Here is a 25,177-nt window from a genome sequence, read left to right on the forward strand (position 1 = left end):
ATAATAAAAATGAGACCAAAGCAGGAAATCAGCTCCCACTTAAAAAAAAAAATGTCCACTTACTAACTGGGTGTTAATCAGGCTTCATAGCTGCAAGTGACAGAAATCTTCCCAGACCGATGAAATAGACTGAATCCTTGTGAATTTCTTAGAGTTTCTAGGAAGGTTGGGGATGCAGCTTTGAGAAGCAGGCAGATGGAATCACAATCCAAAGCCAATCAAATTACAGGGCCCGATGCACCATGCACAACGGTTTGTGACTGGACATCAACACTAAACAGCTACCACCGTGGGATACTGGGACTGCTGGCCTGAGAGACAAAGCGCTGGTCACCGCTGCCACTCAAAATCCCCATTCCTTGCTCTGCCGTGGATGCGTTTCCTGCTAAAAGTTCAGGCGGACCTTCAGAACTTGTTCTCCATCCTAGACCCAGTCTCTTCTGGGAAGGTCCCTCCCAGTGGACAGCTGCCTAGCCAGTCAGACCAGCAGAATCAACCCAGGCAACCGATTGTCAGGAGTGACAATGTCGTCGCCAGGGCACTGTCAATTTAAAAAAATAATAAAGCAACAGAGAGCTCATACGGGTGCCTCTGGCTAAGCCCATGTCAGAGTGTTGGCCAGAAAGGGAGCTGAGTGGGTGGGAAACTAGAATTTCACTTTCTGATGGTGGGTGTGAGTGGGGACACTTTACAGCAAGACTCGGGGGAGGGAGCTGAAAAGCTAGGAGAACTAAGGACAGAATCTTTTAATACCTGTGCTAATTGATGTCAACTTGACACAAGTTAATGTCATCAGAGAGGAAGGAGCCTTCTTGAGTGAATGCCTCTAGAAGATGAGGCTGAAAGACATTTTCTTAGTTAGGGATCAATGGGGGAGGCCCCGCCCACTGTGGGTGGTGCTATTCCTGGGCTGGAGGTCCTGGGTGCTGTGAGAAAGCAGGCTGGGCAAGCCAGCCACAAGGAGCAAGCCAGTAAGCAGCACCCTTCCCTGGGTGAGTTCCTGCCTTCACTGCTTTTGGGATGAACCGTTCTATGGAATTGTGTGAAATAAACCTCTCCCTCCCAAGTCTGCTTTTGGTCATGTGTACCAATTAACATTGGAACCTTGAGACAATGTTAAACACACTACTGTAAAGGAAAAAAAAAAAAAACACTGCATAAACTGAACAAAACCGAAGTTAAATACTATTACCTCTTAATAGTCAACCCCTAGAAGAAGCTATCTACAAGGATCTAAAGCGCCATTCCTCTCTCCTCACTGGACTTTACACGGTAGAGTTGTTAGCAGCACTGGTAATAGATAGGTTGCCAGAGCTTCCTAATTAAGAGTCGTTAGAAGATTCTAAACTCTAATTATTTTGAATAGAGTACGGTGCAACGTCAACTTTTAAATACAAAGTGCAATTAAAAAAAAAAAATCAACCTTTTACAATAACAACCATGGCAACCAATAAGCGACAGATCATCCCCTTTCACTATGGCTGAAATTACAGAGCAACCGAACGGCCCTCCGGAGAAAGGTGGCACTGAAGATTTTCCTAGATAAATGTGGGCAGCGCCACAGCTCCCTTAGACCTCGGGAGGAGTCCAAGGCCAGGCAGGCGAGCGTGTGGAATCACCACAGACTTACAACGGATTCCTATCCAGCTCGAATCAGTTAAAGGGCAGTCACTGAGCAGCCAAATAAATGTAAACAGGTTAACTGTTGGCTTAAATTGAGACTACACAAGTCACTGTTGGGTCCTTTCCCCATTTCTTCTGGCGTACAGGTAAGAAATCAGGCATGAAAAGAACTCTGTAAACTGTAAAAACCTCCGATGTTCTAGTCATTATCATGGAGTTCCTATCAATTTATGGCATGTTTTTCTCTCAGGAATTAGAAATGACTAACATTCCCCAAATAAAGAGATTGGACGGGTGATAAAGTAGAAGAAAACAAATTTGGACACGTAGACCTCCAGGCCAGGCCCTGAACAAATATAGAGGGGAAAAGTAATTTAACTGAGGTTTGTGAATGTAAGAAATCCCACCCAAAAAGAAATCAACCTTATGCCACGGATCTAAGAGGCAGAATTTGCATTGTACTGAAGCTGGCTGTGCTAAACAAGGAATTCATTCAGCCACTGTCTGAGACGACTGTTTTTAGTTAATAAATATTTTTGTTGTTATTTCAGAGCTGCCTGAGCCTCCCGAGTGAGCCAGCATGCAGGCGTAAATAATTCTTGCAATCCAGGAAGGCTCATCACATCCTGTGTTCTGTCTTTGTCTGGCTGTGAAGTCCAGGCTGACCCTTAGCTCATGATCTTCCTACTTTGGCTTCCGGTGTGGGAATTACAGACGAGGGCCATGATGCCTAGCCCATCATAACACACAGCAGTGATTTCTAACTGGCAAATAGGACAATTTGTATCACAAGTTCAACAACAAAACAACAACAACAAAACAATAACAGCAATGACATGATGTCTAATCATCACTACACATGCAGTTGACGTTCCAGAATCAGAGGAGAATGGGGCTAAAGTGATACGTAGCAAAGAGAACTGTGAACGTCCCAGTCTCTATGATCCACACTCAGAGAAATCTAATTGCTGCTAAAGAAGCTCAGCAGAATTCTAAGTGGAGAAGGGAATGAAAAGAAATCCACAAATTACTTCACAGGAAAAACAAGGAAACCTCACAGTATATAAAAGGGTGGAGGGTATCTACCTATCAGCTGTCAAAAGAAGAAGAAAAACATTCACTTTCAAGGAAGACTGGAGTCACTAGAAAAAGACAGTCTGTTATCAGAAACAACTGAATAAGATAAGACGCCGTAAGTGAGCTGAGACAAATTCTCAGCGAAGTAAACTAAACGCAGTAAAATATCCCCCAAGGAGAGAGCACTGAACACCAACGCTCTGAGGACAAATTGAAGTGTAGCCACCAGCCGGCCCTGTGAAGGGCAGCCTAAAGAAGGCGCTGTGACAGAAAGCAGGTATCTCAGCAGGTAAGATGCAAGAAAGCCTGTGTCTGCGTGTGTGTGTGTGTGTGTGTGTGTGTGTGTGTGTGTGTGTGTGTGTGTGTGTGTATGCGCGTGTGTGAGTGTGTGTGTATGCGTGTGCGTACGTGTGTGTGCGTGTGTGCGCACGCACGTGTGCATGCGCGCGTGTGTGTGTATGCGTGTGCATGTGTGTACGTGTGTGTGCGTGTGCGTGTGTGTGTGTGCGCGCACACGCACGTGTGCACACAGACCAAACGACACCATCCTAAGCGGGTGGGCGTGGGGTGAGGCTGAAGCAGGGCTTGCACTGCTTAGAAGTGGAAGGTACTGAGTAGCTCAGCTGTGTAGTTTCTAGGGTAACCACTTGGAGAGCCTGGGTGCATCTTCTGCAAATGAGAGAAAATAAAGAAACGCTGACTAACGAGGTAATCTAGAAGCAGGGGTGCCTGACATGCTTTCTGCCTTTCTTCTACTGTGGCTGTAGCAGGACAGTCATAGTCTGATATGTACAAAAGTACACTTAAAAACAGACGGCTCACCTCACTGGCTTTATATTATCTCCTTTATTTTTTCCATTTATTATTATTATTACTATTATTATTATTATTATCATTATTATTATTGGCAGAGGATGGAGCTCAGGTAACAGATTGTCTCCTTAGCATACAAAAAGCCTTGGTGTGGATGGAATGGTGGCATAAGTCTATAATCTCAGCACTTAGGGTCAGAAGTTCAGGGTCATCCTTGGCTTCCTAGTGAGGTCAGCCTGGGCTACCCGAGGCCCTGTCTGGACACAAACAACCCAAACATCTTGCTGTGTTCGACTCTGCCTCAAAGGCAAGTTTGTAGTTATAGGTAAACTTACCTTTTTGTGCCTAGTTTTTAACGTAGATGCATTAAGGTCAGGGCCCGTTGTGCCACGTGACCTCGGTTACTGAGTGTTATTTAGTGGTCTAGCACAGGGGTTGGGGAACCCCAGAATATGGGCAAAATTTGGCCCACAGATGGCATTTTGTACTAACAAAATAATAATGGTATTTACAGTCTTCAAGTGTTGATTAAAGAGAAATGAACGTAAACAAAAAAAAGACTTGGCAGACTATATGAGGTCAACGGTGTAAACAATACTTGTAATTTGTCCTTTATGGGAGTTTGCTAATCCCCATGTATATGATCAGTTGTTTTTAAACCTTTGATATCTCTCTCTCTCTCTCTCTCTCTCTCTCTCTCTCTCTCTGTGTGTGTGTGTGTGTGTGTGTGTGTGTGTGTGTGAGAAACTTTACTCCTGAGACAGGGTTTCCACTGACCCTGGAGTTCAGACTCAGCTATACTGGCGAGTTAGGGAGCCAAGGAATATGTCGTCCCCTGATCTCCACATGGGTGCTGTGATATGCACCCCCAACCCCCCCAAAAGGGGTACTATAACAAGGCATACATTTATTTTCAGCCAAGTACTGTCGGTCACAAAAGAATCAGTCAAACAGACACATGTATCTGCATGCTTCACAATTCCTCCCTTGATAATTTTTTAACCGTTTGCATTACCTTTACTCCACAGGACCTTTTCTTCTCTGGTGCGCACTGCTCATCTCCTATGACAGAGCCCACCTAGCTGGGGATCTAGCCCTGCTCTGAACGAACCTCTGGCATCTTATAGGTTGATTCCACCTCATTTTCTTTACTGACTGAACAAGCTCGAAAGACAGCTTCCTTCCAATCAGTGCCTGCTCAACTCCAAATCTGATTCTCGATGTCTATATGTGGGTCAAGGCCTTTTCTTTTAGTTTTTCTCTTGTGTACAAGGCATTGGAGATAGAACAGTCTCTGGGTCCCAGGAACGAACTTAGAAATGTGGTTAAGTGATGCCCCTGGGCTATGATGAAGAGAAATAGATATAGAAGGAACGAGTACCGTGAGGCTGGGAAGCACAGCTTTGGATATGTGAGGGAGGGAAGGAAATTATTAGACTTTGGGGCTTTATACAGATTTCAGCAGGACTGCAGGCTTCACAAACTGTATAAGGAATGGAATGCGTATCTAACAGACCACACGATGCTTTGGGACGGGGATGTGAATGATGAGTTCTGAATTCAGAAATGAACAGTCTCGATGCACTGTGTAGGAAAGAAGCACGACGAGGCTGGAAGAAAGAAGCATACAGAAAGTTATTTCTGTTTTAAAAGAAATGAGAGACTGAAAGAAACAGTGGCAATGGAAGAAGAGACATTTGATTAAACAGTAACACTGGGTCATGGTGGGAAAAGTAGCTGTCACTCATACTTGAAGAGCTTGAAGAGGTCAAGCATAATTCCTAGGGGAATGAAGGATGCTAATGGGGGTTGTACTAAGGAAAGGAGAGAGGACGAAACTGAGTTGGGGAGAAAAAAAAAAAAACAAAACAAAACCAACGAACCAACCTAAAAAAACTGATGGAGGAGATGTAGCAGCTGAACAACTAACTAACTTCGGGGGCTGAGGAAAAGGAAAATGATGGGCTTGGGCCAGTGAGCAGGATGTGGATCAACCAAACTGCAGAATACAAACATGCACTTAGGGAGAAAGTAACTTAAGCGTTTAGCACACCACACAAAAGGGGCCCGAGAGAGCCATCCTGGATGAGATTTTTTTTTTTTATTAACGTTTAAATTGGCAAGGAGTTTAAGACAAGGGTTTACTAGGACAGCTGACTTGTAATCGGTTACAGCTAAAACTGCTTTGCATTTTTGAGAACTGGTAGCTTAACACACTTGGCGAATGAGTAAGAAGGCTCAGAGCTCATCATCAAGTGATGGATCCGAAGGGGCCACATGGCTAAGTGCTAGAGGTAGATATGAATACTGGGATCTTGATTCCTGCCTAGGTCAGCCTCTTCACCGTGGTCACCTGTGAGCCACGGCAAGTATATACAGCAGTTAAAAATATGAGAGACTATGTGGAGGGAAACTTGAAATAAGAGCCTAGACAAAGGAAACCTAAAGCTGACAGGGCTGGAAGAAGAACAGGGAACCCAAAGGCTGAGGATAGCTCAGTAGATGTCTTAGGAAAAAATGCATAGAGAAAAGGGAATTATTACAGAACTATTCTATGCAGAGATTTAACTCAGATGGCAAAACCACCTCATGACTGCAAAAGACCTAGGACACCATTTCCACTAAGCAATTAGTCAAGAAGCCAAGACTAGCCTACCCTGAGCTGGGGTAGGGGTGGGGGTGGCCCTGTGACAACGACGGGAACAAGGAACAGCACGGAAAGTTGGGATGTCTAAGGAACACACTGTTGTTCTAAAGAGAGTTCCCAGAGTTCTTTCATGCCAGATGTCCTTATTAAAGAAATAACATTCCGTAAATGGCTCATCAAAAGCTGTCAATGACTTAAGACACAAACAAGACACAGGGAGATCTTAGTTCGAAATCTCTGTAGTTTTCCTTTTCACACTCTTTAAACTGATCATTCGCATAGGGCTTACTACAGACTGATGCTCTCAAGGGACTCAAGACACACCAAATCTTCCCCTAAGTTTGGAAACTCTTGGCTTTGGCTTAAGCGGCCTCTCTTTCTTTGAACTGATAACGTTGTGTAATTTGCAAGTGGCGAAGTCAGGATTCCTGATGAGTTCCTCAAAAAAAAAAAAAAAAAAAAACAGTACCTAGCCATGGCTCACTTCTCGTGAGGGCACAAATTCTAGTTTGAAAGTCTTGATCCAATATTATCCATGTTCTGAAATCACATCTGCTTTAACAAGGCTACATTCTAGTCTACATATTCAAACTTTCCTCCTCTCTTGGACTACTTTTATCCGACAGAGACACGAAGGATCGGAGGTAGTGGAGGGCTGCTTCGTACTTCCAATCGTCAAGGAGGAAGTGGGAAGAGGTGTAAACGCTAGTTACTTACTTCTCAGCGCCGAGGTAGACCAGCATCTAACCGGAGACGAGCTGAAAGCAATTCCTAAACTCATTAGTGTCCAAAACACTTACCTTAACTGCCACCTCCGGAGCCGAGTCCACCGCCACCGTAAGAGAGGGCTTGGCTGAAGGCGATTTGGTCAAGTGCATGAGAGAGTCCGCGGCCGGCAGTGGACACCGACTGCCCTCACTGTCCGAGTCCGATTCGGACCCCGAACCCGAGCCATAGGAAGCAGCTAGAGCTGCAATCGCAGCCGACATGACTGCAACAGATACTCTCTGCTATGGCCAGGCCAGGGCGGAAGAAGCAGCGTCTCCCAGGTCCTGACAGATTGTCATGGAACAAGCTATTTACCTCCTTTGATAACAAATCATTTCTAACTCCTCGTAAAAACCTTAATGATTATTACGATGACTGTGTCAGGATTTGAGATTCGCGAACATTTATCTAAAGAAGCACGAGGGATTACAACTATTTGTAACTTTCAGGACCTCGCTGATTAAAGACCCGGTCCTGAGCTGGGTTTGAAGCCTCGCCGTACTTCACTCCCGGCGTACAGCGCGGCGAGGTGCTCGCGGCACCCTGGGAAATGTAGTTTGGAGCGAGGAGGCGGAGTCGGACAGAGGGGCTCAGCCTTCGACCCCGCCCCCAAAAGGATGCTTCATTCAATTGGATGTCATCTTCCCTCATTCCCGAGCCGGGCACCGTTCTCTCCGGCCCCCTCCCCCAAAGTGCGGATTGGGCAATACCACAGAGCCTCAGGACAGGGGGAAGCGCCGTCTTCTAGCCCACGGACCGGTAAGTGGGTGGATGCTCACTTCTCCCACCATGCCGCCGTCCGCCCTGCAGAATTCGAAGGGAGAATGCGAATTCTAAGTTCAGAGACCTGGGACCCGTCTGGCGCAGCTCCGCGGAAAGGTCGTGAGGCCAGGCGGAGAGCGCCCCGAGGCTCCCCCTGCTGCAGGCGCGGATCCCCGCGCCCGGTTGTGGAGCGTCGCGCGGGGAGGGGGCGGCGCAGGGCAGCGGCGGCTCGCGGTGTTGTTCGCTCGCGCGTCGCGCGCACCGCGGCTCGGGCGAGCAGTGGGCGCCCCCGGCGGCATTCCCGGCGGCCCGGCGCCTCAGCCAGTGCCCGGCGCGGCTTCCATCCCGCAGCCCGACGCTCCCGAGGGGCTCTTGGTGGCTCAACGCGGAGCTGGACCGGCGGCAGCCGCCGAAGCATGTAGAAGGGGTACGGCGCGAGCCCCCCACGGTTTCGCGGTGAGCACGAGTCTCTCAGGATTTTGTCCTTTTTTTTTTCTTCCGGGGTCCTGACGACGTAACTGTTCTCCACCGGCCGGAGCCGAGAGGGGCGTGTGGATGAGCCCGGGTCTGCAGCGGCGGCGCCGGTGGATGGGCGCGCCGCCCCCGCCCCCATCCCGGGCTCCCCCGCGCCCGCCGCCCAGCAGCCCGGGCTGCGCGTGGAGGACGAGGCGCGGGATCTCGGGCGCGGGGACTGGGCAGAGGCTGCACTGGGTGCAGCAGCTGCGGCTTCACCGGCGGCGCGGGGTTCGGGGTTCCGATCCCGCCGCTCCGCCCTCGTGCCTTGGCGCCGGCGAAGGCTGCATGCAGCTAGTGGCCGAGCCCCCGGCTCGCCCGGCGTGCCAGCGGCTCTGAAAAGCGAGCTCTGGCCGCGCGTCTTTGCGCCGCGGCTCCCTGTGCACGACAACGGTAAAGCGAGTCCAGGCATCCCTTTATATACCCGTTTGGAAGAGAAGGCAAAGAGGGTGCCGGCTCTTCTGATGCCTGGGAATGGGGAGGTTCCTCGGGCAGAGTTAGGGAGACGCTCGCTGGGCTCTGATGTCGGCAGGACTCGCCCATTGTGCCACCCAGATAATTATTCAACTATGCAGCATCCATTGCACCTTTCCCATTTTTCTTTTCCCCTAGCTACAGCATGCCCCCTAGCTTCCGTACTCTGACACCTTCTCTTGCACTTGCGGATGATGAACTGGAATAATGGTGAAAAGAAAGCCCATCCGATCCGAACATTCACGACCTGCCCCGTGTCTGACTAATTGATTGATGCCTAGCTAGAATAGGCACTTTAATTCGACTCATTGTGACCTTATCATTTATTATAGAAAATGTGCCCGAGATTCCACTTACATTTTTCCTTGATGTTCACATTAGCTAGGTCTATATGTTCAGTCATCGGCGTGATTAGTTTATAAGTTGTTCAGTTGGGCGAACGTCCGTTGAGATTTGTGAATTTAATTGGTAAACTTTCATTTTTTTCTAATTGTTGGGAGCGCGGCATGACACAATTACAGATGCAATCCCATTTGGAACTGATAGGAACAGCTTATCCTTGGATCTAAGTTTCTGTTAGGGAAAGTATTTTTATTTATTTTGAATATTTGGATTAAGTACAGAATTTTCCGTTTTTAATAAGAAAACTTTTGTACTTTGTAGAATATTTGAATATTTGATTACTAATCATCTCTTTCATTTGAATGAAAGGAAGGGTTTAATATGGGAGGAGAATCTTAACTCCCTAGCTTACTTGGATTTTAATTTCCACTTAGCTATTTTACAGTATATTTTATTACTGGTTATAGGTTTTTTTTTTCCTCCTAACTTATGATGAGTAGATCCGGTTTTGAATACCTTAAGGATGGAATATATTTTGATAACTTGAAGAAACTTACTATTTAAACGATGTCATTTAAGAGCAGCCCATTAGCCACTAGAGACATCTTTTCCTTTTTATCGGCTTTCCCTTCTCTATGTGCTTAAGCTTGTTTTGTTAACTCTTTAGATAACGGACAGAACTGCATTCACAGTGCAAGAGTTTGAAGGTGCAGTCATTATTTAATTTGTAAGCGTCATACATATAAGCTGAGAAATCATTTATTTGGCTGGGAAAGACCTGGCCGTTTACAAAATGGACATACTCTTGCCTTGGCTTCCTAGCATGTAAATGGAAACAATACTCTTATGCCACAAGATATTATGCATTAAATCCGAGAAGATATTTTCGCAGTACTTTTACACTAGCTCTAAGCATTTTAATGGATGAAACATGAAGCTGTTTGGGTATGCTTTTCCACAGCGCCTGGGAATGGCTGATTGACGTTTGAGTTAGCTTTGGCCCGATGGCTTTAGCTTGAATTTATTTCTCGTATTTTAATTTTAGACTTAATGCCTACATATAATAATTATACAGTTGATACTGATGAAAAAACTGGTAACAAGTAGGATATTGGGTTAAATTTGTTAAAAGTCTAGGAACTGTTGAAGATCTCTTTAATTTAATATTTTTGGTTAATAGATTTCATAATTGTGATCATTTGTAAGGCATACCGTAGGGCAGCTTTATCTCTTGGGTTTCTAAATGAGAGACGGTGCATTGGTGTAGTATAATACTCATGTTTTTCTTTAATTTTAAGAATAATTTAAGATACCTTTTCCAACAGCTTGATCTTCAGTAGAGAGTATATTTGGTTTCTTGTTAAGAGATTTGGTTTCTTATTAACTCCTTTATTTTCATAGCAAAAACTACTGTTGAAAGACGATATTACAGCCTTTACTAAGATATTAGACTTTTGGTTACTTTGTGGGAGGAAGTCATATAGATGAAAAGTCTCTACAAGTGGGCTTAGAATTCATTGATTAGCTGATTTTTTTAAAAAAGAATTATCTTGATTATATTTTATAATGTTTTAAATATAAAGAGCTAATATTTAGCTTTTTTTCTTTTTTTTTCTTAAATTGGGTAAAGAAAAAGTCTGGTTTTCTTGAGCTCTGTCAAGTCAGGGTCTACCCTGCAGCTTACTGTCACAAATCCAAAGATGGTGAACTTGCCTCGAGTAAGTCTGTGTGCCGCAAAGGGAAGGAGTAGAAAAGGAGTAAGAAACAGTTTACTGAAGAGGAATATATGTTTGGATTGCTTTTGGAACCTCTGTTTATAATCCTTTTACCACACATTCTTGAGCTAGTGCTGGATAGTGAGTGACGGAGACGTTGGCAGCCCACTTGGACACTAATGGTCTTGCAGCACCTTTCCTGAAAATGGACGTGAACGCTTCCGTTTCCGAAGCTATTTTTCTTTGTGACTTCAGTTTCCCACTGAAATTTTAATAAAAAAGATGTGTTTATATGAAGTCTTATGCGCGTTTGTGTAAATAAATGGCCTCAAGATTGAACTTCGTAAAATTAAGAATTGTGATTGATTTATTATATGCAGATTATCATTTTAAAATTTTTATCTCCTCTTTTTTTTTTTTTTCTCAGTGCTGGGAATAAAATCTAGGACTTCCTCATGTGCCACACACTCTACTACTAAGCTGCCCTTAATTTTGAATATTGGATTTTTGTAGACTGGTACTCTTATTTATTACATTTGAAAATCATACCGTGCTGTAGGACTTTGCAATAGTTCTTTTTCTCATTGCTGAGGTAGAATAAAAAGATTGAATGAAAGTAGCTTACAGGAGGAATGATTTATTTTACTTAGTGTTTGAAGGGATATTGTCCATCGAAGAGTCCAGGGTGGGGCATAGTGGCAAGACCATGAGTCACCTGACCACATAACAATCTGCGGTTCAGAATGAGAGAGATAAATGCTGGTCTCCACTTAGTTTTCCTGTTTTATTCAGCCAGGATCTGAGTATGTGGAATGGAGCAATCAACATTCAGGATGGGCCTCAGTTATCTGGAAACATATTCATACATAAATACATTTAAAATTGGTAACAATACTGTAAACCACTTCTTTGATCCTGCTAACACTTACAGCACTATTGGAACTGCCTGCTTCATCCGTGGGCAGGAAGAGGAGGATGCGACTCGGAGTTTGTATTGCTTTGCCTTCTGTCACACGGGGCGGCAAGTTAGGCAAATTGGAAGGGTGTAGGGTCTTCTCGTGATTTTACTTCTCAAGGGCTTTGGTTTTGTCAATTGCAATGTCAAAAAGGTTCAAGTAGAGGGCCCCTGCTGGTTTCTTCCCTAGAACAGAAGTCTGAGGTACTTAGAAAACTCTGTGGAACTCCCCTTTCTTGTGAGACATTTTCCCTTTTTAATATTTCTGCCTATACATTTGTCAGGGATTTTTTTCCTTCTAGTTCGGCCTCTGAAAAGTAGAGTTCTAAACTTTTCTTCATATGTCTTTTGGAAGCAAGGTGTTTAGCTCTTAATGTTTCTAATTTTGACGCTTTTTAAAATAAGCTCTCAGCACAATTAAATGGTATGGTGTGCTTTAATGGGGTGTGGTAGGGTTGGAGGTAGATCGAAAAATGAATTTTAAATGCTTCGAGGAGAGAGGCGTTTTGGATGTCTGTCCTTCCACCCCCTGCTTCATTTTTATGTTCCTAGTGCCTGTTTTTTAGCTGAAGCTAAGTGGATTTTTGAGTGGATGCAGTTGCTGTAGAACAGAAGGAAGGCGTTCTCTGTGAGAGTGAACAGATCTAAGTGTTGTGAGAAAATGACTCATGAAACAGCTGTTGGTCACTTATGTTGGGGGTTCTTATTGGCCTTACTTGGAGATTAATGATATTCAGAGATAACGTATAACATGTTCTCCTAAAAGGAAAGGAAGTACTATTATACGCTTGCTTTAAATGCAAGTCACTCCATAGGGTCTCTTACATTTATTTTACTAAGTCAGTACCATTGGTACCAAGTCTCATTAGAATTTCATTCATTTATTTTAATTATTTTATTTGTCCAGGCTCTAAAATACAAACTCTCAGCCTCCTAATGACTGTTCCCGTGCCATGTAGGCTAGGTAGATATATGGCCACATCTGGGACCAAGAGCCTTACATACAAGGAGCAGCTACAGTTTCCTGACTGTAGTCCCCAGTGACTTTGTCCATGGTCCTGAGACTGAGTTCACCAAAGATGCCATGCTTGTTCTGTGTCTTAATAATAAGTCTTTGTTCTAGCATGTACTGGTTGGACCTGTGGTTAGATAGTTGTCAGCTACCCACGAACATTATCTTGAGGTCACATGGCTAATAAACATGGAGGTGGATTGTCAGCACAGATGTGGGATTTCCAGTCCCTCTCTTTTCCTGCTACTCTAGACTGCCAGGAGCATCATTTCCTAAAACTCAGAACCTCAGAGGAACTCTGCCGAGTGGACATAAGTGTTGATGTCTCTTGAATTTGAATAATGAAGACACAGCTCTTTTTATATATGTCAAATAGTGGACCAGCTTCTTGCTGTTTTTTCCTGAGTGTCCAGTACTCTAATTGGCTAATGCTTCTGAATCAATTAAATCAGCTTAAAAGAAAAGGCTTTTGTGTCAGAACATGGATTAAGCAGGTTCTCTTTCTTGTTTTTATTTATTTATTCTTTGCTTGTTAAATTTGCTTGCAAATTTGTCTATAAAACTAAGCAGCTTTATTTTCTAGTCCTTATTAGAAATATCTCCTGTCTTATATTTTTTTCCATTTTTGGTAATTTTTAACATACTAAATGTTAAAATCAAAATAATGTACTAAAGTTTATTCTAGAAAGTTAATAGAAAATTTAAACAGAAAGACAAGTGAGTAACTTGTATCCTAGTGGACAATAAAGACTAACATTTGTTGCTACGAAATTATAAAAATAAAAATGCTGTCTTTTACCCTGCACTAGATCCAGCACTGTAGTGCCCCAAGATATTTGGTAGATATCTTCATCTCATTCAGCAAAGTGTCTCACCCGCTTTGCTCTATCCCTTATCACGCAGCCAATGGCTTCTCTCTGAGCCCGGCAACAATCTCTCTACCCATCTAGTTCCCAAGGCAGGTTGCCACCATGCCAGAAATATACATCCCAATTCCATGGTGGCCTAGTTGTCTCCAGCCACCACATAAACTTAAGTTGCCACAAGAAAGAACACACAACACAATAACTTCTGATCCAATTGATAAGGTATAATTGCCCACCCAAACATACAAAGCCCTGTACACATCTGTCCCTTAAGAATATTCATAACAACCTGTAAATGTGCAGAGAGGAATCTTAACATCTGCCTCCATGTTTTCTCCGCTACTTCTCCCTCCCCTCGGTTCCAGGCTCCTCCTCTCTCTAAAACTTCTCTCCTGCCCATCCTTCCTTCTCGTCCAATGACAGGCCTAGTTCTATCTCATACCTGCCTACACCTGCGTGATGACACCATCCTACAAACAGGTTCCTGAAATCAAAGCAAAATCTTTTGGACTTAGAAATCTTTTGTTTCTAAAGAACCTTTCTTTGACCTCACTGATTTCTTTCTACTTACTCCAGGCCCATTACCCTTAGGTACTTGAGTTGGAGGTTTATTGATTTAAGATCCTTCTTTGCTACTTCTTCCGGATTTTGAGATAGAGTCTCATGTACCTCAGAGTAGCTTCAATCTTGCTTTAATAGCTGAGGATAACTCTGTCTTCTTTTTTTTCTCCGGAGCTGAGGACTGAACCCAGGGCCTTGTGCTTACTAGGCAAGCGCTCTACCACTAAGTTAAATCCCCAACCCCTCTAGTCTTCTTTTTATAACATCTAAGGTGTTAGAATTAAAGGTATAACCTCTAGGCTTGACTCTTTTTATTTCCCCATAATAATCATTGTTTTTTGAGATATCTCACAGATTTGAGAACATACTTTCCTTTAGTTCTGAATATTCAATAATTTTCCTTTGAGACTTTTGAACTATGGTATTCAATCTGCAAATGTTTTGATATTTTCTATTGTCCTCTGAGGTATGCATTGAATTCCTATTCATATTTTTCACCAATGTATTTTATGACCTGAAATGTCATCTGTCTCAGTGAATGGACCATGTGAGCTAGAGAGGAATATATTGTGTTTTGGGATTAAAGTACTTTATACATGTCATTTCGGTCCAGTTGATTGATGGTGTTCTTCAGTTTAACTGTATCTTATTTTTCTGCCTATTGGGTTTGTTACTACTAATGAGGAATTCTGAAGCCTCTAACTCTGTGAGTACATCCAATCACTTCTGGCTGTTTTGTTGTGTTGCCACACAGGTTTGGACGTTCTGTTCTGAAGAACGTGTATATTAAAAGAGATGGCTGTATCGTTTTAGTAAAGGTCCCTTTGTCTTATTATAGTATATTTTTACATTCCAGATAATTCCCGGCACTCAGAAGCTTCCTTTGTTAAAGCTGGCTACTTCAAGCATTCTTTAGGTTCATATTGACATAGTTAACATTTGTATTTTCCCGCCCTTTGAAGAACTTTTTCTGTCACTTGTTAACAGAAGTGTTACTCACTGGTGACCGACTCCCCTGGTTTCTATTTTTCTTAAAGTCCAATGCAAACCTTTAGGTTGGGAACTTTGTTCTTCCAAGATTTTCTCCATCCTTTTATTTTAAGTCTATCTCTTTCTAAAATAGATTCCTCATGGATAGTGTGCAGTTGTAACACTTTTACTCACTGAATATCTCTGTCTTTTAATTGGTGTATTTGAACCATTCACATTTAAAGTAATTAATGATAACTGGCTGGATTAATCATTATCATAGTTTTAACTTATATTCACTGCATTCATACTTTGCTTTCTTAAAAAATCTTTATCTTCTCTGACATCAATTGAATATTTTATAAGGCTCCATTTTTCTCTCCATTCTTAACATATCAGTTATTATTTTGACAGTTTCTTTTAATGGCTACCCAGATTTTTTGGATACATTTATGGTTAACCTCAGTCTCTATATAAATACAGTAATGCCACTCACCATGTAGTTTCGGTACCTTTTAACAGTGTTCCCAATTCCCCTGTCCCATCTTTTGTAATATCATCCTTTGCCTCTCATTTTATTTAATTATATCGCACAATACTTTGATGTATTATTTTAAATGAACAACCATCTATGTAAAGATTTTATTTTACCTTCCTTTATCCTCTGATCTCCTTCATATCCCCATGTAGATCTGGCCTGTTTTAATATTTTCTCTCCCTCTGCAGAAGTGTTTTGTCATTCCCGGACAGCCATATTTACTGGTGACACGTTCCCTTGGCTTTGATTTGTCTGAGAAGGCAGTTTGTTCAGAGTTTGGAGCTACTGAATACAGAGTCTCAAGTTGGTGGCTTTGTTCTTTCAAACCTTGCAGCATCTCATTCCACAGCGTTTTAGCAGCTGCTGATGGGAGCTCAGTGTGTAATCCTTACTTGTCCGTCTCTACAGAACTAAAACGGTTTTCCTCTTCAGGATTCTTTCCCATGCCTTTCAGACTTAATTTAATTATCTGATTAATGCTCGGAATCCAACCTAATGCCTCGTCCATGATAGGTAAGTTCTCTAGCACTGAGCTGCATTCCCAACCGACTGTTGTCTTTTGCAGTTTGCATGCCAGCTGCTTAGATGAGGAGTTTCTGGTCTTTGGTGGTCTCTGTGGGCCTATCTTTTGGTTTCTGTCATTGACTTTAGAAAACTTTTCATTTGATATGTGCTGCATATCTTGCACAGTTAATGTGAACCTCACATCAGCTGTAAAGGTGTAGTTCTTTTCCATTTTGGTTGAGATTCTTTTCAATAAAAGTATAATGCCTTTTTCGAGGGAAGAGCTAACATTTAAATATAGAGCATGACAGAATTTTTATAATTCTAGCCAAATATTAGAGCCTTATATCTCTATCTGACTCAGGCTCTTTGTAGACATAGAGAAGAAAACAGAATGTTTTAATTTACTTACTCAATTGCAGTATTGGAGATGGTCGTTAGGAATTAGTTCCAGAGTTCAGGTTATATGCAGCATACCAGATAGATCGGTTTGCCATTAAAGATTTGAATGACGTTATGTCACATGACTTCTGGAAAAATGAAAGCAAGCATCTATTTACCCTGGGCAGAGCACTGACAGACCGAAGAAGGGGCTGCTTTTAAATCCTTCTGTGATTGTCGGTGTTACTGGAGAGTGGATGACAAGCCAAGAAAACCACTGTCCCAACTCTGTCAGCCTTCCATCTCCTGTACACGCGCACAACCAAGACCTCACGTGCAGTTAGGAAAGAAAGAAGCAGCGACTGAAGTCTCTCGGGCGACTTCTCCCCCACACCTCCAATCTAAGGTGCTGGTGACAGCTTCTTTATCATAGCCTAGCACACATGTTCCATCACTGTATTGTTCTTATTTTGCTGCCCGATTGGGACCCAAGGTCAGAGCAGCTCTGGTTCGTGATGGCCATAATCTTGCCACAGTTAGAGGAAATATTGTCACGAGGACACACTGCAACTGCTATACTGATGGTTCATCCACAATCAGGAGTTGGCTGTAGGATGTTCCGTAGGTAAAAGTGATTGCCCTGTGAGCCTGTCAACAAGTCAGATCCATGGGATCTACACTGGGAGGAGAGAACACACTCCCAAAAATTGTCCTCTGACCTTCGAGTATGCCAGCTCCGTCTCTCACGTACACTTTGTATCCAGAAGGCCTGAATGAATTGATTAGTAGGCGAATCTAGCAGTCGCTTCCATCTAAATTTGCTTTAGTTTAAAGATAATCTTAAACCCAAATGATAGAAATAGTTAATTGCAAAGAATAAATTAAGTTTCCTTTGGGGAGAAAGTGGAAAGTCACGGATGTTGATTTGGGGTCTTTTCGATTTGGATTTGTGACATGTCCTTTTTTTTTGAGCTGTTTGAGTTTCTACAAATAAAGGAGAATTGGTAGTTCAAGATCTGGGAATAGATGGGTTTATGAAGAGAAGGGGGGAATTTAAAGACCTGGCATGGAATAGAATTTGCCTCTGACTTACGTTCAGAGAGTGGAAAGAACAGAAGAGAGATGATGAACACACACATCATCCTCTCTCACATAAACACAGAAGGCCACAACTCTGGGTCTTTGAAGAGAAACCAAAAGGGTCGTGAGTGGGGAGAGGCAGAGTCAATTCTGTGCTGTTGTTTTGAGAATAGAGAGTGAAAGGAGTATGGGAAAGACGTGTTTAGCTCTGAGCAGACAAAGGCATAGTGTTTTTTAGGTAAGAAAGGGCCAGTCCTAAGATGGAGTCTTGGAAGTAAAAATGTTCGAGAATGTACCCAGGCACGTGGCATGCGTAGTGGCAGGAGTGGAACTAGTTCTGTCTTTAGAACTGGAGTGATGGTGCTAGAGTGCTCGGGATAAGGGTTACACTTCTGAAGGCCTTGTTCTAGTCCATGTGCCTCTGACATGCACCGTAGCCAGTGAATGGTACAAACCATGTTGAAGTATGAGCACCGTGAAGGCATGAAAAGCACATGCATCACGTGCCGCTACTGACAGCTCTGTTAGAAATAAGACTTTGATTATGATAGTTAACCATCTTGGTGCTTCATGTACAGCAATTAAATACCATGAAAGTCACCATGTCATTGTCATAGAAGGAAATGAACCAGAAGGAATATGTCTCTCAATAGATTTCTACATAAAGACTTTAGGTTCATTCTTAGCATTAAAAAGATTACAAGCTGGAAAGGTGACCCAGTACAGGTCTTGCAGAGGACCTGAGTTCATGAGTTGAGCTCCCAGCATCCCTAGATCCGGTGGGATCCAATGCCTCTAACCTCTGGGCATGTGCACCCATGTGCGTGTATACACATCATATACTTTTAAAGATAAATCTTAAAAGAAAAATTCTGTTAAGTATAAGAACGTGATGTTAATGCTCTTTCATACATTTTGTATTTATTTCACGTAGTAGAGATATGAGAGAGAGAGAGAGAGAGAGAGACAGTGTGTGTGTGTGTGTGTGTGTGTGTGTGTGTGTGTGTGTGTGTGTGTGTGTGTGTGTGTCTTGTGGTGTTTGCCCTTGTGTGCTGCAGAGACCAGATGCTGACATTGGCTATTTTCCTATATCATTCTCCACCTTATGTGTGCATGGGGGTGGGAGTGGGAGGCAGTAGTCTCTCTTTGAACCCGGAACGAGCCATTTCTGCAAGACTAGCTGACCAGTTAGTCATACCTAGAATATACCCCTTCTGAAGTTCTTGGGGTTACAGACATACACCATATGCCCTGCTTTTCTGTGGGTCCCGAGGACCCATCAGATCTTGTGCTTGCACAGCAAGCAGTTTACCCATGGAGCCATCTTGCCAGTCCTCTACTTTTCAAGTCTTGCTGTCTTGCCAGACCAGCACTGAACCCCGTGAGTGTTCTCACCTCAGCCCCCTGAGCAGCTGCACGCGTGTGTGCCACTATGCCCACTCAGTAAACTCACTCCCTGGAAGTCGGCTGTAGGCTGGGCATGCTGTCTTAATCCTGTGACTGTAGACTTGTAATCCCAGCACTGAGGAGACTCAGTCAGGTGTGTCACCGCAAGTTCAGGGCTGGCTTGGGCAGCAGTGTGAGAGGGGGCAGTTTGAAAAACAACAAAACCAGGAAGTTGCCTGTGAGAAATTGTCAGGTCCAGAAACTGTTGGTTTAAAAACTGCTCTCATTAGAATTCTGTGGTGGTAAAGAGAGAGGTATTATAGAAAGACATTTGAAATGAGTGCACTAGATACTAATGCTGTATTTTAAGTCCATGGGATAGGACCACAGACAAGACTTCTTATTTTTATGAACTATCCAGTAAAGAGTATTTGCTTTGCTTTTCACTAGCTTAGCTGTATTAAATCTGTGTGTCTCCACACTGCTCATGTTAAACTTTAAAGTGGTTCATTGAAAATGAAGACACTTAATTTGATTTTTCTGTTTGTACCTGATTTTCATTTTCATCTACCTCACAAATACTGCTAAAATGACCTTTAACTGCCTTTTGAGAAGGAAGCATGACAGTATCTAATTGTAAGAGAGCCAAGGAAGCCAGTATAGCTCATATGAATGATCTAGATTATGTCTGGGAAACAGAGACGGAGACTGGGTTGGGAGGACCACTGTGAACGCGCAGTGTCCTGGAAGTCAGACTGCTCCCATGTTGAATGAGAAGCTGAATCCACTTGGTCAGAGCTGACCCTGGTGGCATGATTGAGAGTATGAATGGAGCAGATTTAAGTGAGAGCTGGAGAAGTCACATGACTTGTTTGAGGAGAACAGAGGGGAGGGGAGCTAAGGAGAAGTGTGAGACCAAAAGAAACCTGTTTTCTTTTAAATCTCTCTTTTTTAACATGGATGAAATTGTAACAGCATTTTGCTGATGGCAGTGATTCAGTAAAGGGAAACGGTAGAGAGGAAATCCTACCGCTTCGGTAGCTTAGAGAACTGTCCTGGAATTTACTCACCACAAGCAGTGGTGTCTAAGGGAGGCAGTGTTTACTTTTGATGTCAGTATATCATGATCTGGCATTTTATGTGTAGATTATCTTTAGTAATGGCGCCGTTGGTCTGGTGTAACCACGCCAGTGTGCCATTGCACAGCCACGATTGTTTTCAAGGGAGGTGTACAATTGTGATGTCCACAGGGTGGGGACAGCAAAGGCCTGTGGTTCTGTGCTTGTCTGATCTGCTTTAGTCTGTCTGTGTCCAAGATTTTCCGCCTGCACATTTCTAGAAAGTTTTTTTTAAACTGTCGTGCCTACTTATCCACTATCAAGTTGATATTTAATATTGATAATCTTAGATCACTTATATTTTTGTTTGTAGATAATAGAAAACAGTAAATATTTATAGCATGAGCGTTTTTTAAATTGGAATGATTGGTTGTATTTGGTTAAAAGTTTTCAGGGCTCTACTGCAATGTTACTGACATGAGGAACTGATTGGGTGAGTTTTAACTTGGAGATTCACGTAGGAGGTCCTTGTTCTCCCTGTACCTTCCGCCAACCCCATTCCCCCCTGGACCAACTGGAACTGGTTGTCTGCTGCTCCCTGTTCTTTGCATTTTAAAAGCTTTATGTAAATGGATACATAGTATACATACATCTAACAGACTGATTGGAAGAGTTACTGTGCTACGTCTGTCAGGGGTTCATCATACTGCCGAATATGCTTCCACTCTAATGAGTCATTCCACCCTTACTCATTCTCTTGTTTATGGGCTTTGGATTCTTTTCATGTTTTGACTTTTAAAATATATTTCTTTTAGCATTCCGGTACAAGTCACTTTTGGACACATGCTCGCTTGTCTCCTCATGCTAACACTGAAGCAAACAAAACCCAATGATTCCATTTTATGTAGCACCTAATACACTAGGCTGTGAGTGGGCTTTATTAAATGCCTACAAAAGTCTTACAGTGAAGCAGTTGACTACTTTCTAATAACCCACGTCCCTAAGGGCAAGTAGGGTGAGGGTCATTTTCATTCTATGAAAGGTGACTACCCTGAACCAAATTCTGGAGTTTGGTAGTAGGTACAGAGTGGGTTCAGAAAGTACGGGCTCTTTAACACTGTATGTAGCCTGGAATGGTAGCTTATGCCTGTAATCCCAGCACCAAGGCAGTTGGCTGCAGGAGGAGCAGTTCAAGCCCAGCTTGGTCTAATTAGGAACTTAGGGCCACTGTGAGTGACATAAGACTTTGAAAGAAAACAAAACCACAAAAAATATTTATAAGCTCATTGGGGGACGTGGGGAGGGCTGGTGGGAGGTTTAAGTTCAGGGTAGCAAAGTCCTGACAGTGCCTTAGCTTATCAGGACGGCTTCCTGCATAAATCTCCAAGTTAAAACTCATCCAATCAGTTCATTCTGTCGATGAAGGTACATTCTATACCAGTATAAAATTATCAAAGGTTAAAAATATTCTAAAACAACCCTCAAGATTTCCACAAAATAAGTATATTTAAATAGTAATATAGCCAAGTTAAAACACATATTTATTTGTTGGCTAAAATGTATACTGCTATTCCCTCAGTTGCTAGGAATTAGAGGACTTTTGCTTTCATTACATGTGAGTGTATACTTCCAAAAAGAGATTATGTAATCCCCAGCAATCAATATTTCCTAAGATTAAAAAATATTTTTGAATAAAGTTAGGAAAAGTACTTTAGTAATTATAATTAGTACTTTGTGCTAATTACTATTTGGTAAATTTTTAGAATTAGCTATTTTGCTTTTATACTAGTTCCATAAAGACCTGCTAGTCTTTCATAGACCTTAAAAATTCCCTCTCTTTACTGCCTGGAAATAACCATTGTTAGTTACTGCCTTTGTGCTAGAAATGGGATGTGATGCTCTGAAACCCCCAATTCCCATGTTTCTAATGAATGCACCAATCCTATTTCTGGGATTTGGAACAGACTGTTAATGTCTTGTAGAAAAGTAGGGTGAGAAAAGTCACACTAGCAGTGACAGGATGAGCCCTTTGCTTCTCAGATCAAACTACCACTCTAGATGCTTAAAGCGAGTCATCGCATACGTTATGATTGGGATTAGACCTGTGTCTTTCCTTTTCATTTCCTCTGGGGGGGTGGAAATTTCATGTTCTCTTCTTTTACTCTGTACTGTTCTTAGGGAATGAACCATGTGATCCTGCACAAAAAAAGTAAAGTCAATGGACTCACACGAACACCCAAAGTGCGATCTATTGGGATAGTCATGAGTAAAACATTATTTCTATCCATGTAGAACTTAGATCTGAAGATGAAACAACAAAGACAGACACAGGGTTACATTCACACATTTCAATGCAGGCAAAAGCTGCTATAATGATTTTTTTTCTTTTTTCTTTTTTTCGGAGCTGGGGACCGAACCCAGGGCCTTGCGCTTGCTAGGCAAGCGCTCTACCACTGAGCTAATCCCCAACCCCCCTGCTATAGTGGTTTTTAAACAGGCGTCTTAGCTACGGTTGCACCTATCAGGAGCAACTTGGTGAGGAAGAGGTTTATTTGCCATCCATAACTTTGTGTCCAGTGATCTGGCTCTGTCTCTCTCTGCTGCCCCAGGTGATGTCATGCCAGTACATACATGTAGGCAAAATACTATACACATAAAACAAAGGTAACTAAATAATGTTTAAATTTGCCTTTGTTACTAGTATTTACAGATTTTAAATATATAATCTACTTCATGTCCAATATTAGACTCCAGAAATTGTTCCGGAAGTCATCCTCTTGTTAGTTTTTCCTATGCTTTAAAGAGGAGATCTTGTGTGCAAAGAAACTTTTCATGAGACAAGATTATCTTCTCGAACCTTTACCATTTAGCGCGGTGACTAACACAATAGGCATTCAGTTGAGATTTGTTAAATGAATTATATTCACTGAAAACAAAAAGTACACTTTCCACAATCGGACTTGGACAATATAATTCCTGTGGCATTTAAACAGCTTCTAATTTAAGTTGACCATGGATGATTTGTAAGACAGATAGGCTATACCAAAGTCATCAAGCATATTTGATTTTAATTTATATCCCAAATTAACATTGAGAAGGCACTTTATAGAATTACCACCGAGAATTGAATTGTATAGCTAAACTATCTGACTGCCAGGATCTCGTGTAATAAATTGATGTCATGGACAAAACATTGACCTAAGTAAGACCTAGAAAATACAGGTTTTTGTTTTGACTCTGGGGCGATGATGTTATTTTGGGGTTGGTTACTAGTTTTAGAAACTTCTATTTCCAGCCTAGTGTGGTGGCTCACACCTTGAATCCTGGTACTTTGGAGGAAGAGGCAGTCCAATCTCTGAGTTCCGGTCCAGCCTGGTCTACATAGCAAGTTCTAGGACAGCCTGGGCTGTTACACAGAGAAACTCGATCTCAAAGGAAAGGAAAGGAAGGGGAGAGAAAGGGAGGGAAAGGAACTTTCATTGCCCTAAATGTAAAGAAGTCTTTCTTTCCTGGAGACTTTGTCTAATGAATAAATGTAGTTTAACAAGTAAATATATAAAATTATATACCAGCAGACTGACTGCGATATCATGGAGAATTCTTGATAAAGTGGTCTATGGTGGATTGTGAACCACAGTGAGCAGCTGATGACTCTGCTTCTCTGTCCTTTTTTTTTCTCCTGTTAATAATAAAGCCTTTATTAAGATTTTTTTCCATTTAAATTATAGGAAACTGATACAGAATTACAGTTGCAAAGTTATTAAAATAAGTTTCAAATACAGGAGTGTGCAGATTCTCCGACCTTTTAAGTCTCCATCCTCCTTGTCTATCATAGACAAGCCAGCAGACTCCTGGAAATTACGTTTGACTCTTAGCTTGGGCATTATGCCTTGGGTGTTTCTACCTGTGTCAAGTCTCAGCCCAATAGATAATGTGCAGTCATGGAGAATGGATGGGAGCCATCCTACCTAGGCCACTGTAGAGTAACCAGCTACTTGGCAGTCGGTCATAAACACAAGTGAGTGCAACCTAAATTTTTGACCCATAAAATCAGTTGTATTCTACACTGTGAATTTTGGTAGTGTTGTAGCATAACAATAAGAACTGATAAAGTCAGAGTTCATACTGGATATGGATACAGTTAAATAACAAAAGAATTGGATTTTTAGGATGCTGTATTTATTAATTGTCATATTTTGTTAAGACAGGACCTCATATAGGCTAAGTGGCCTTGACTATTTATTTATTTATTTATTTATTTAATTATTTATAAAGAATGAAGTCATTGTTATTTGCAGGGAAATGTGTACAACTGGAGACAATAACAAGTGAATTAAGTCAGTCTTAAAAATACTATATATTTTCTCTCATTTATATATACTTAGGTTTACATAGATAAACAAACCATGTATGCATATATGACGTGAAAGTGAAGCAGAACTGTCTAGAGGGACGAAAGAGTCTACTGGAAGAGGAGGGGTGGTAAGGGGGAGATAGGAGTACGTTGTGGTTTGAATAAGAATGGCCCCCATAGGCATATACATTAGTCATCAGGGAGTCACACTACTTGAAACAGATCAGAAGGTGCGGTCTTGCTGGATGAAGTGCGTCACTGGGGATGCCCTTTTAGATTTCAAAAGCCCAAGCCAGGCCCAGTGTCTCTCTCTTCCTGCTGCCTGGGGATCCTCACTAGAACTCAGCTGCTTCTCCAGCACCATGTCTGCCTGCTGCCTCCATGCTTCCCCATGCAATAACAGACTAAACCTCTGAAACTACAGGCAAGCCCCACCCCAGTTAAATGCTTTCCTTTAAGGGCTGCCGTGGTCATGGTGTCTCTTCACAGCAGTAGACATTGACTAACATAGAGGGTGTAGGGCAGAATATACACAAAACTTAAATGTTTTAAAGTTTTGCTGAGAATTTGAAACTTTATAATTGTCAGAGTTTCTAAGGCACTTTAACTTTTTAAGTTGCACAATTTTAATGAATAGCTTGACTAGGTCTTTTGTTACCATAAATAACTATGTGAGGCTAAGAAACTTGTAAACAATGGCTCATGTGTCTGTCCCATTATTGAGAATCTGCATCTGATGACAGCCCTCTTGCTGACAGTCCTAAGACAACATGGGCCAT

General features: G+C 42.3%; 2 protein-coding genes across 2 annotated transcripts in view; one reads left to right on the forward strand and one right to left on the reverse strand.

Moving 5' to 3' along the window:
- The window catches only part of Cdc40 (cell division cycle 40), a 52,297-nt gene extending 44,881 nt beyond the window's left edge, over positions 1-7,416 (reverse strand). Inside the window, exon 1 of the mRNA XM_032889177.1 lies at positions 6,961-7,416. Coding sequence (XP_032745068.1) covers positions 6,961-7,149 — 189 coding nt within the window. The 5' untranslated portion in view covers positions 7,150-7,416. The remainder of the gene's footprint in view (positions 1-6,960) is intronic.
- A 626-nt stretch (positions 7,417-8,042) lies between these two features.
- The window catches only part of Wasf1 (WASP family member 1), a 50,847-nt gene continuing 33,712 nt past the window's right edge, over positions 8,043-25,177 (forward strand). The window contains exon 1 of the mRNA XM_032889178.1: positions 8,043-8,146. The gene's annotated coding sequence lies outside the window, so the exon portion shown is untranslated. The remainder of the gene's footprint in view (positions 8,147-25,177) is intronic.

This window comes from Rattus rattus, chromosome 18, assembly GCF_011064425.1.
Source record: "Rattus rattus isolate New Zealand chromosome 18, Rrattus_CSIRO_v1, whole genome shotgun sequence".
Lineage (NCBI taxonomy): Eukaryota > Metazoa > Chordata > Mammalia > Rodentia > Muridae > Rattus > Rattus rattus.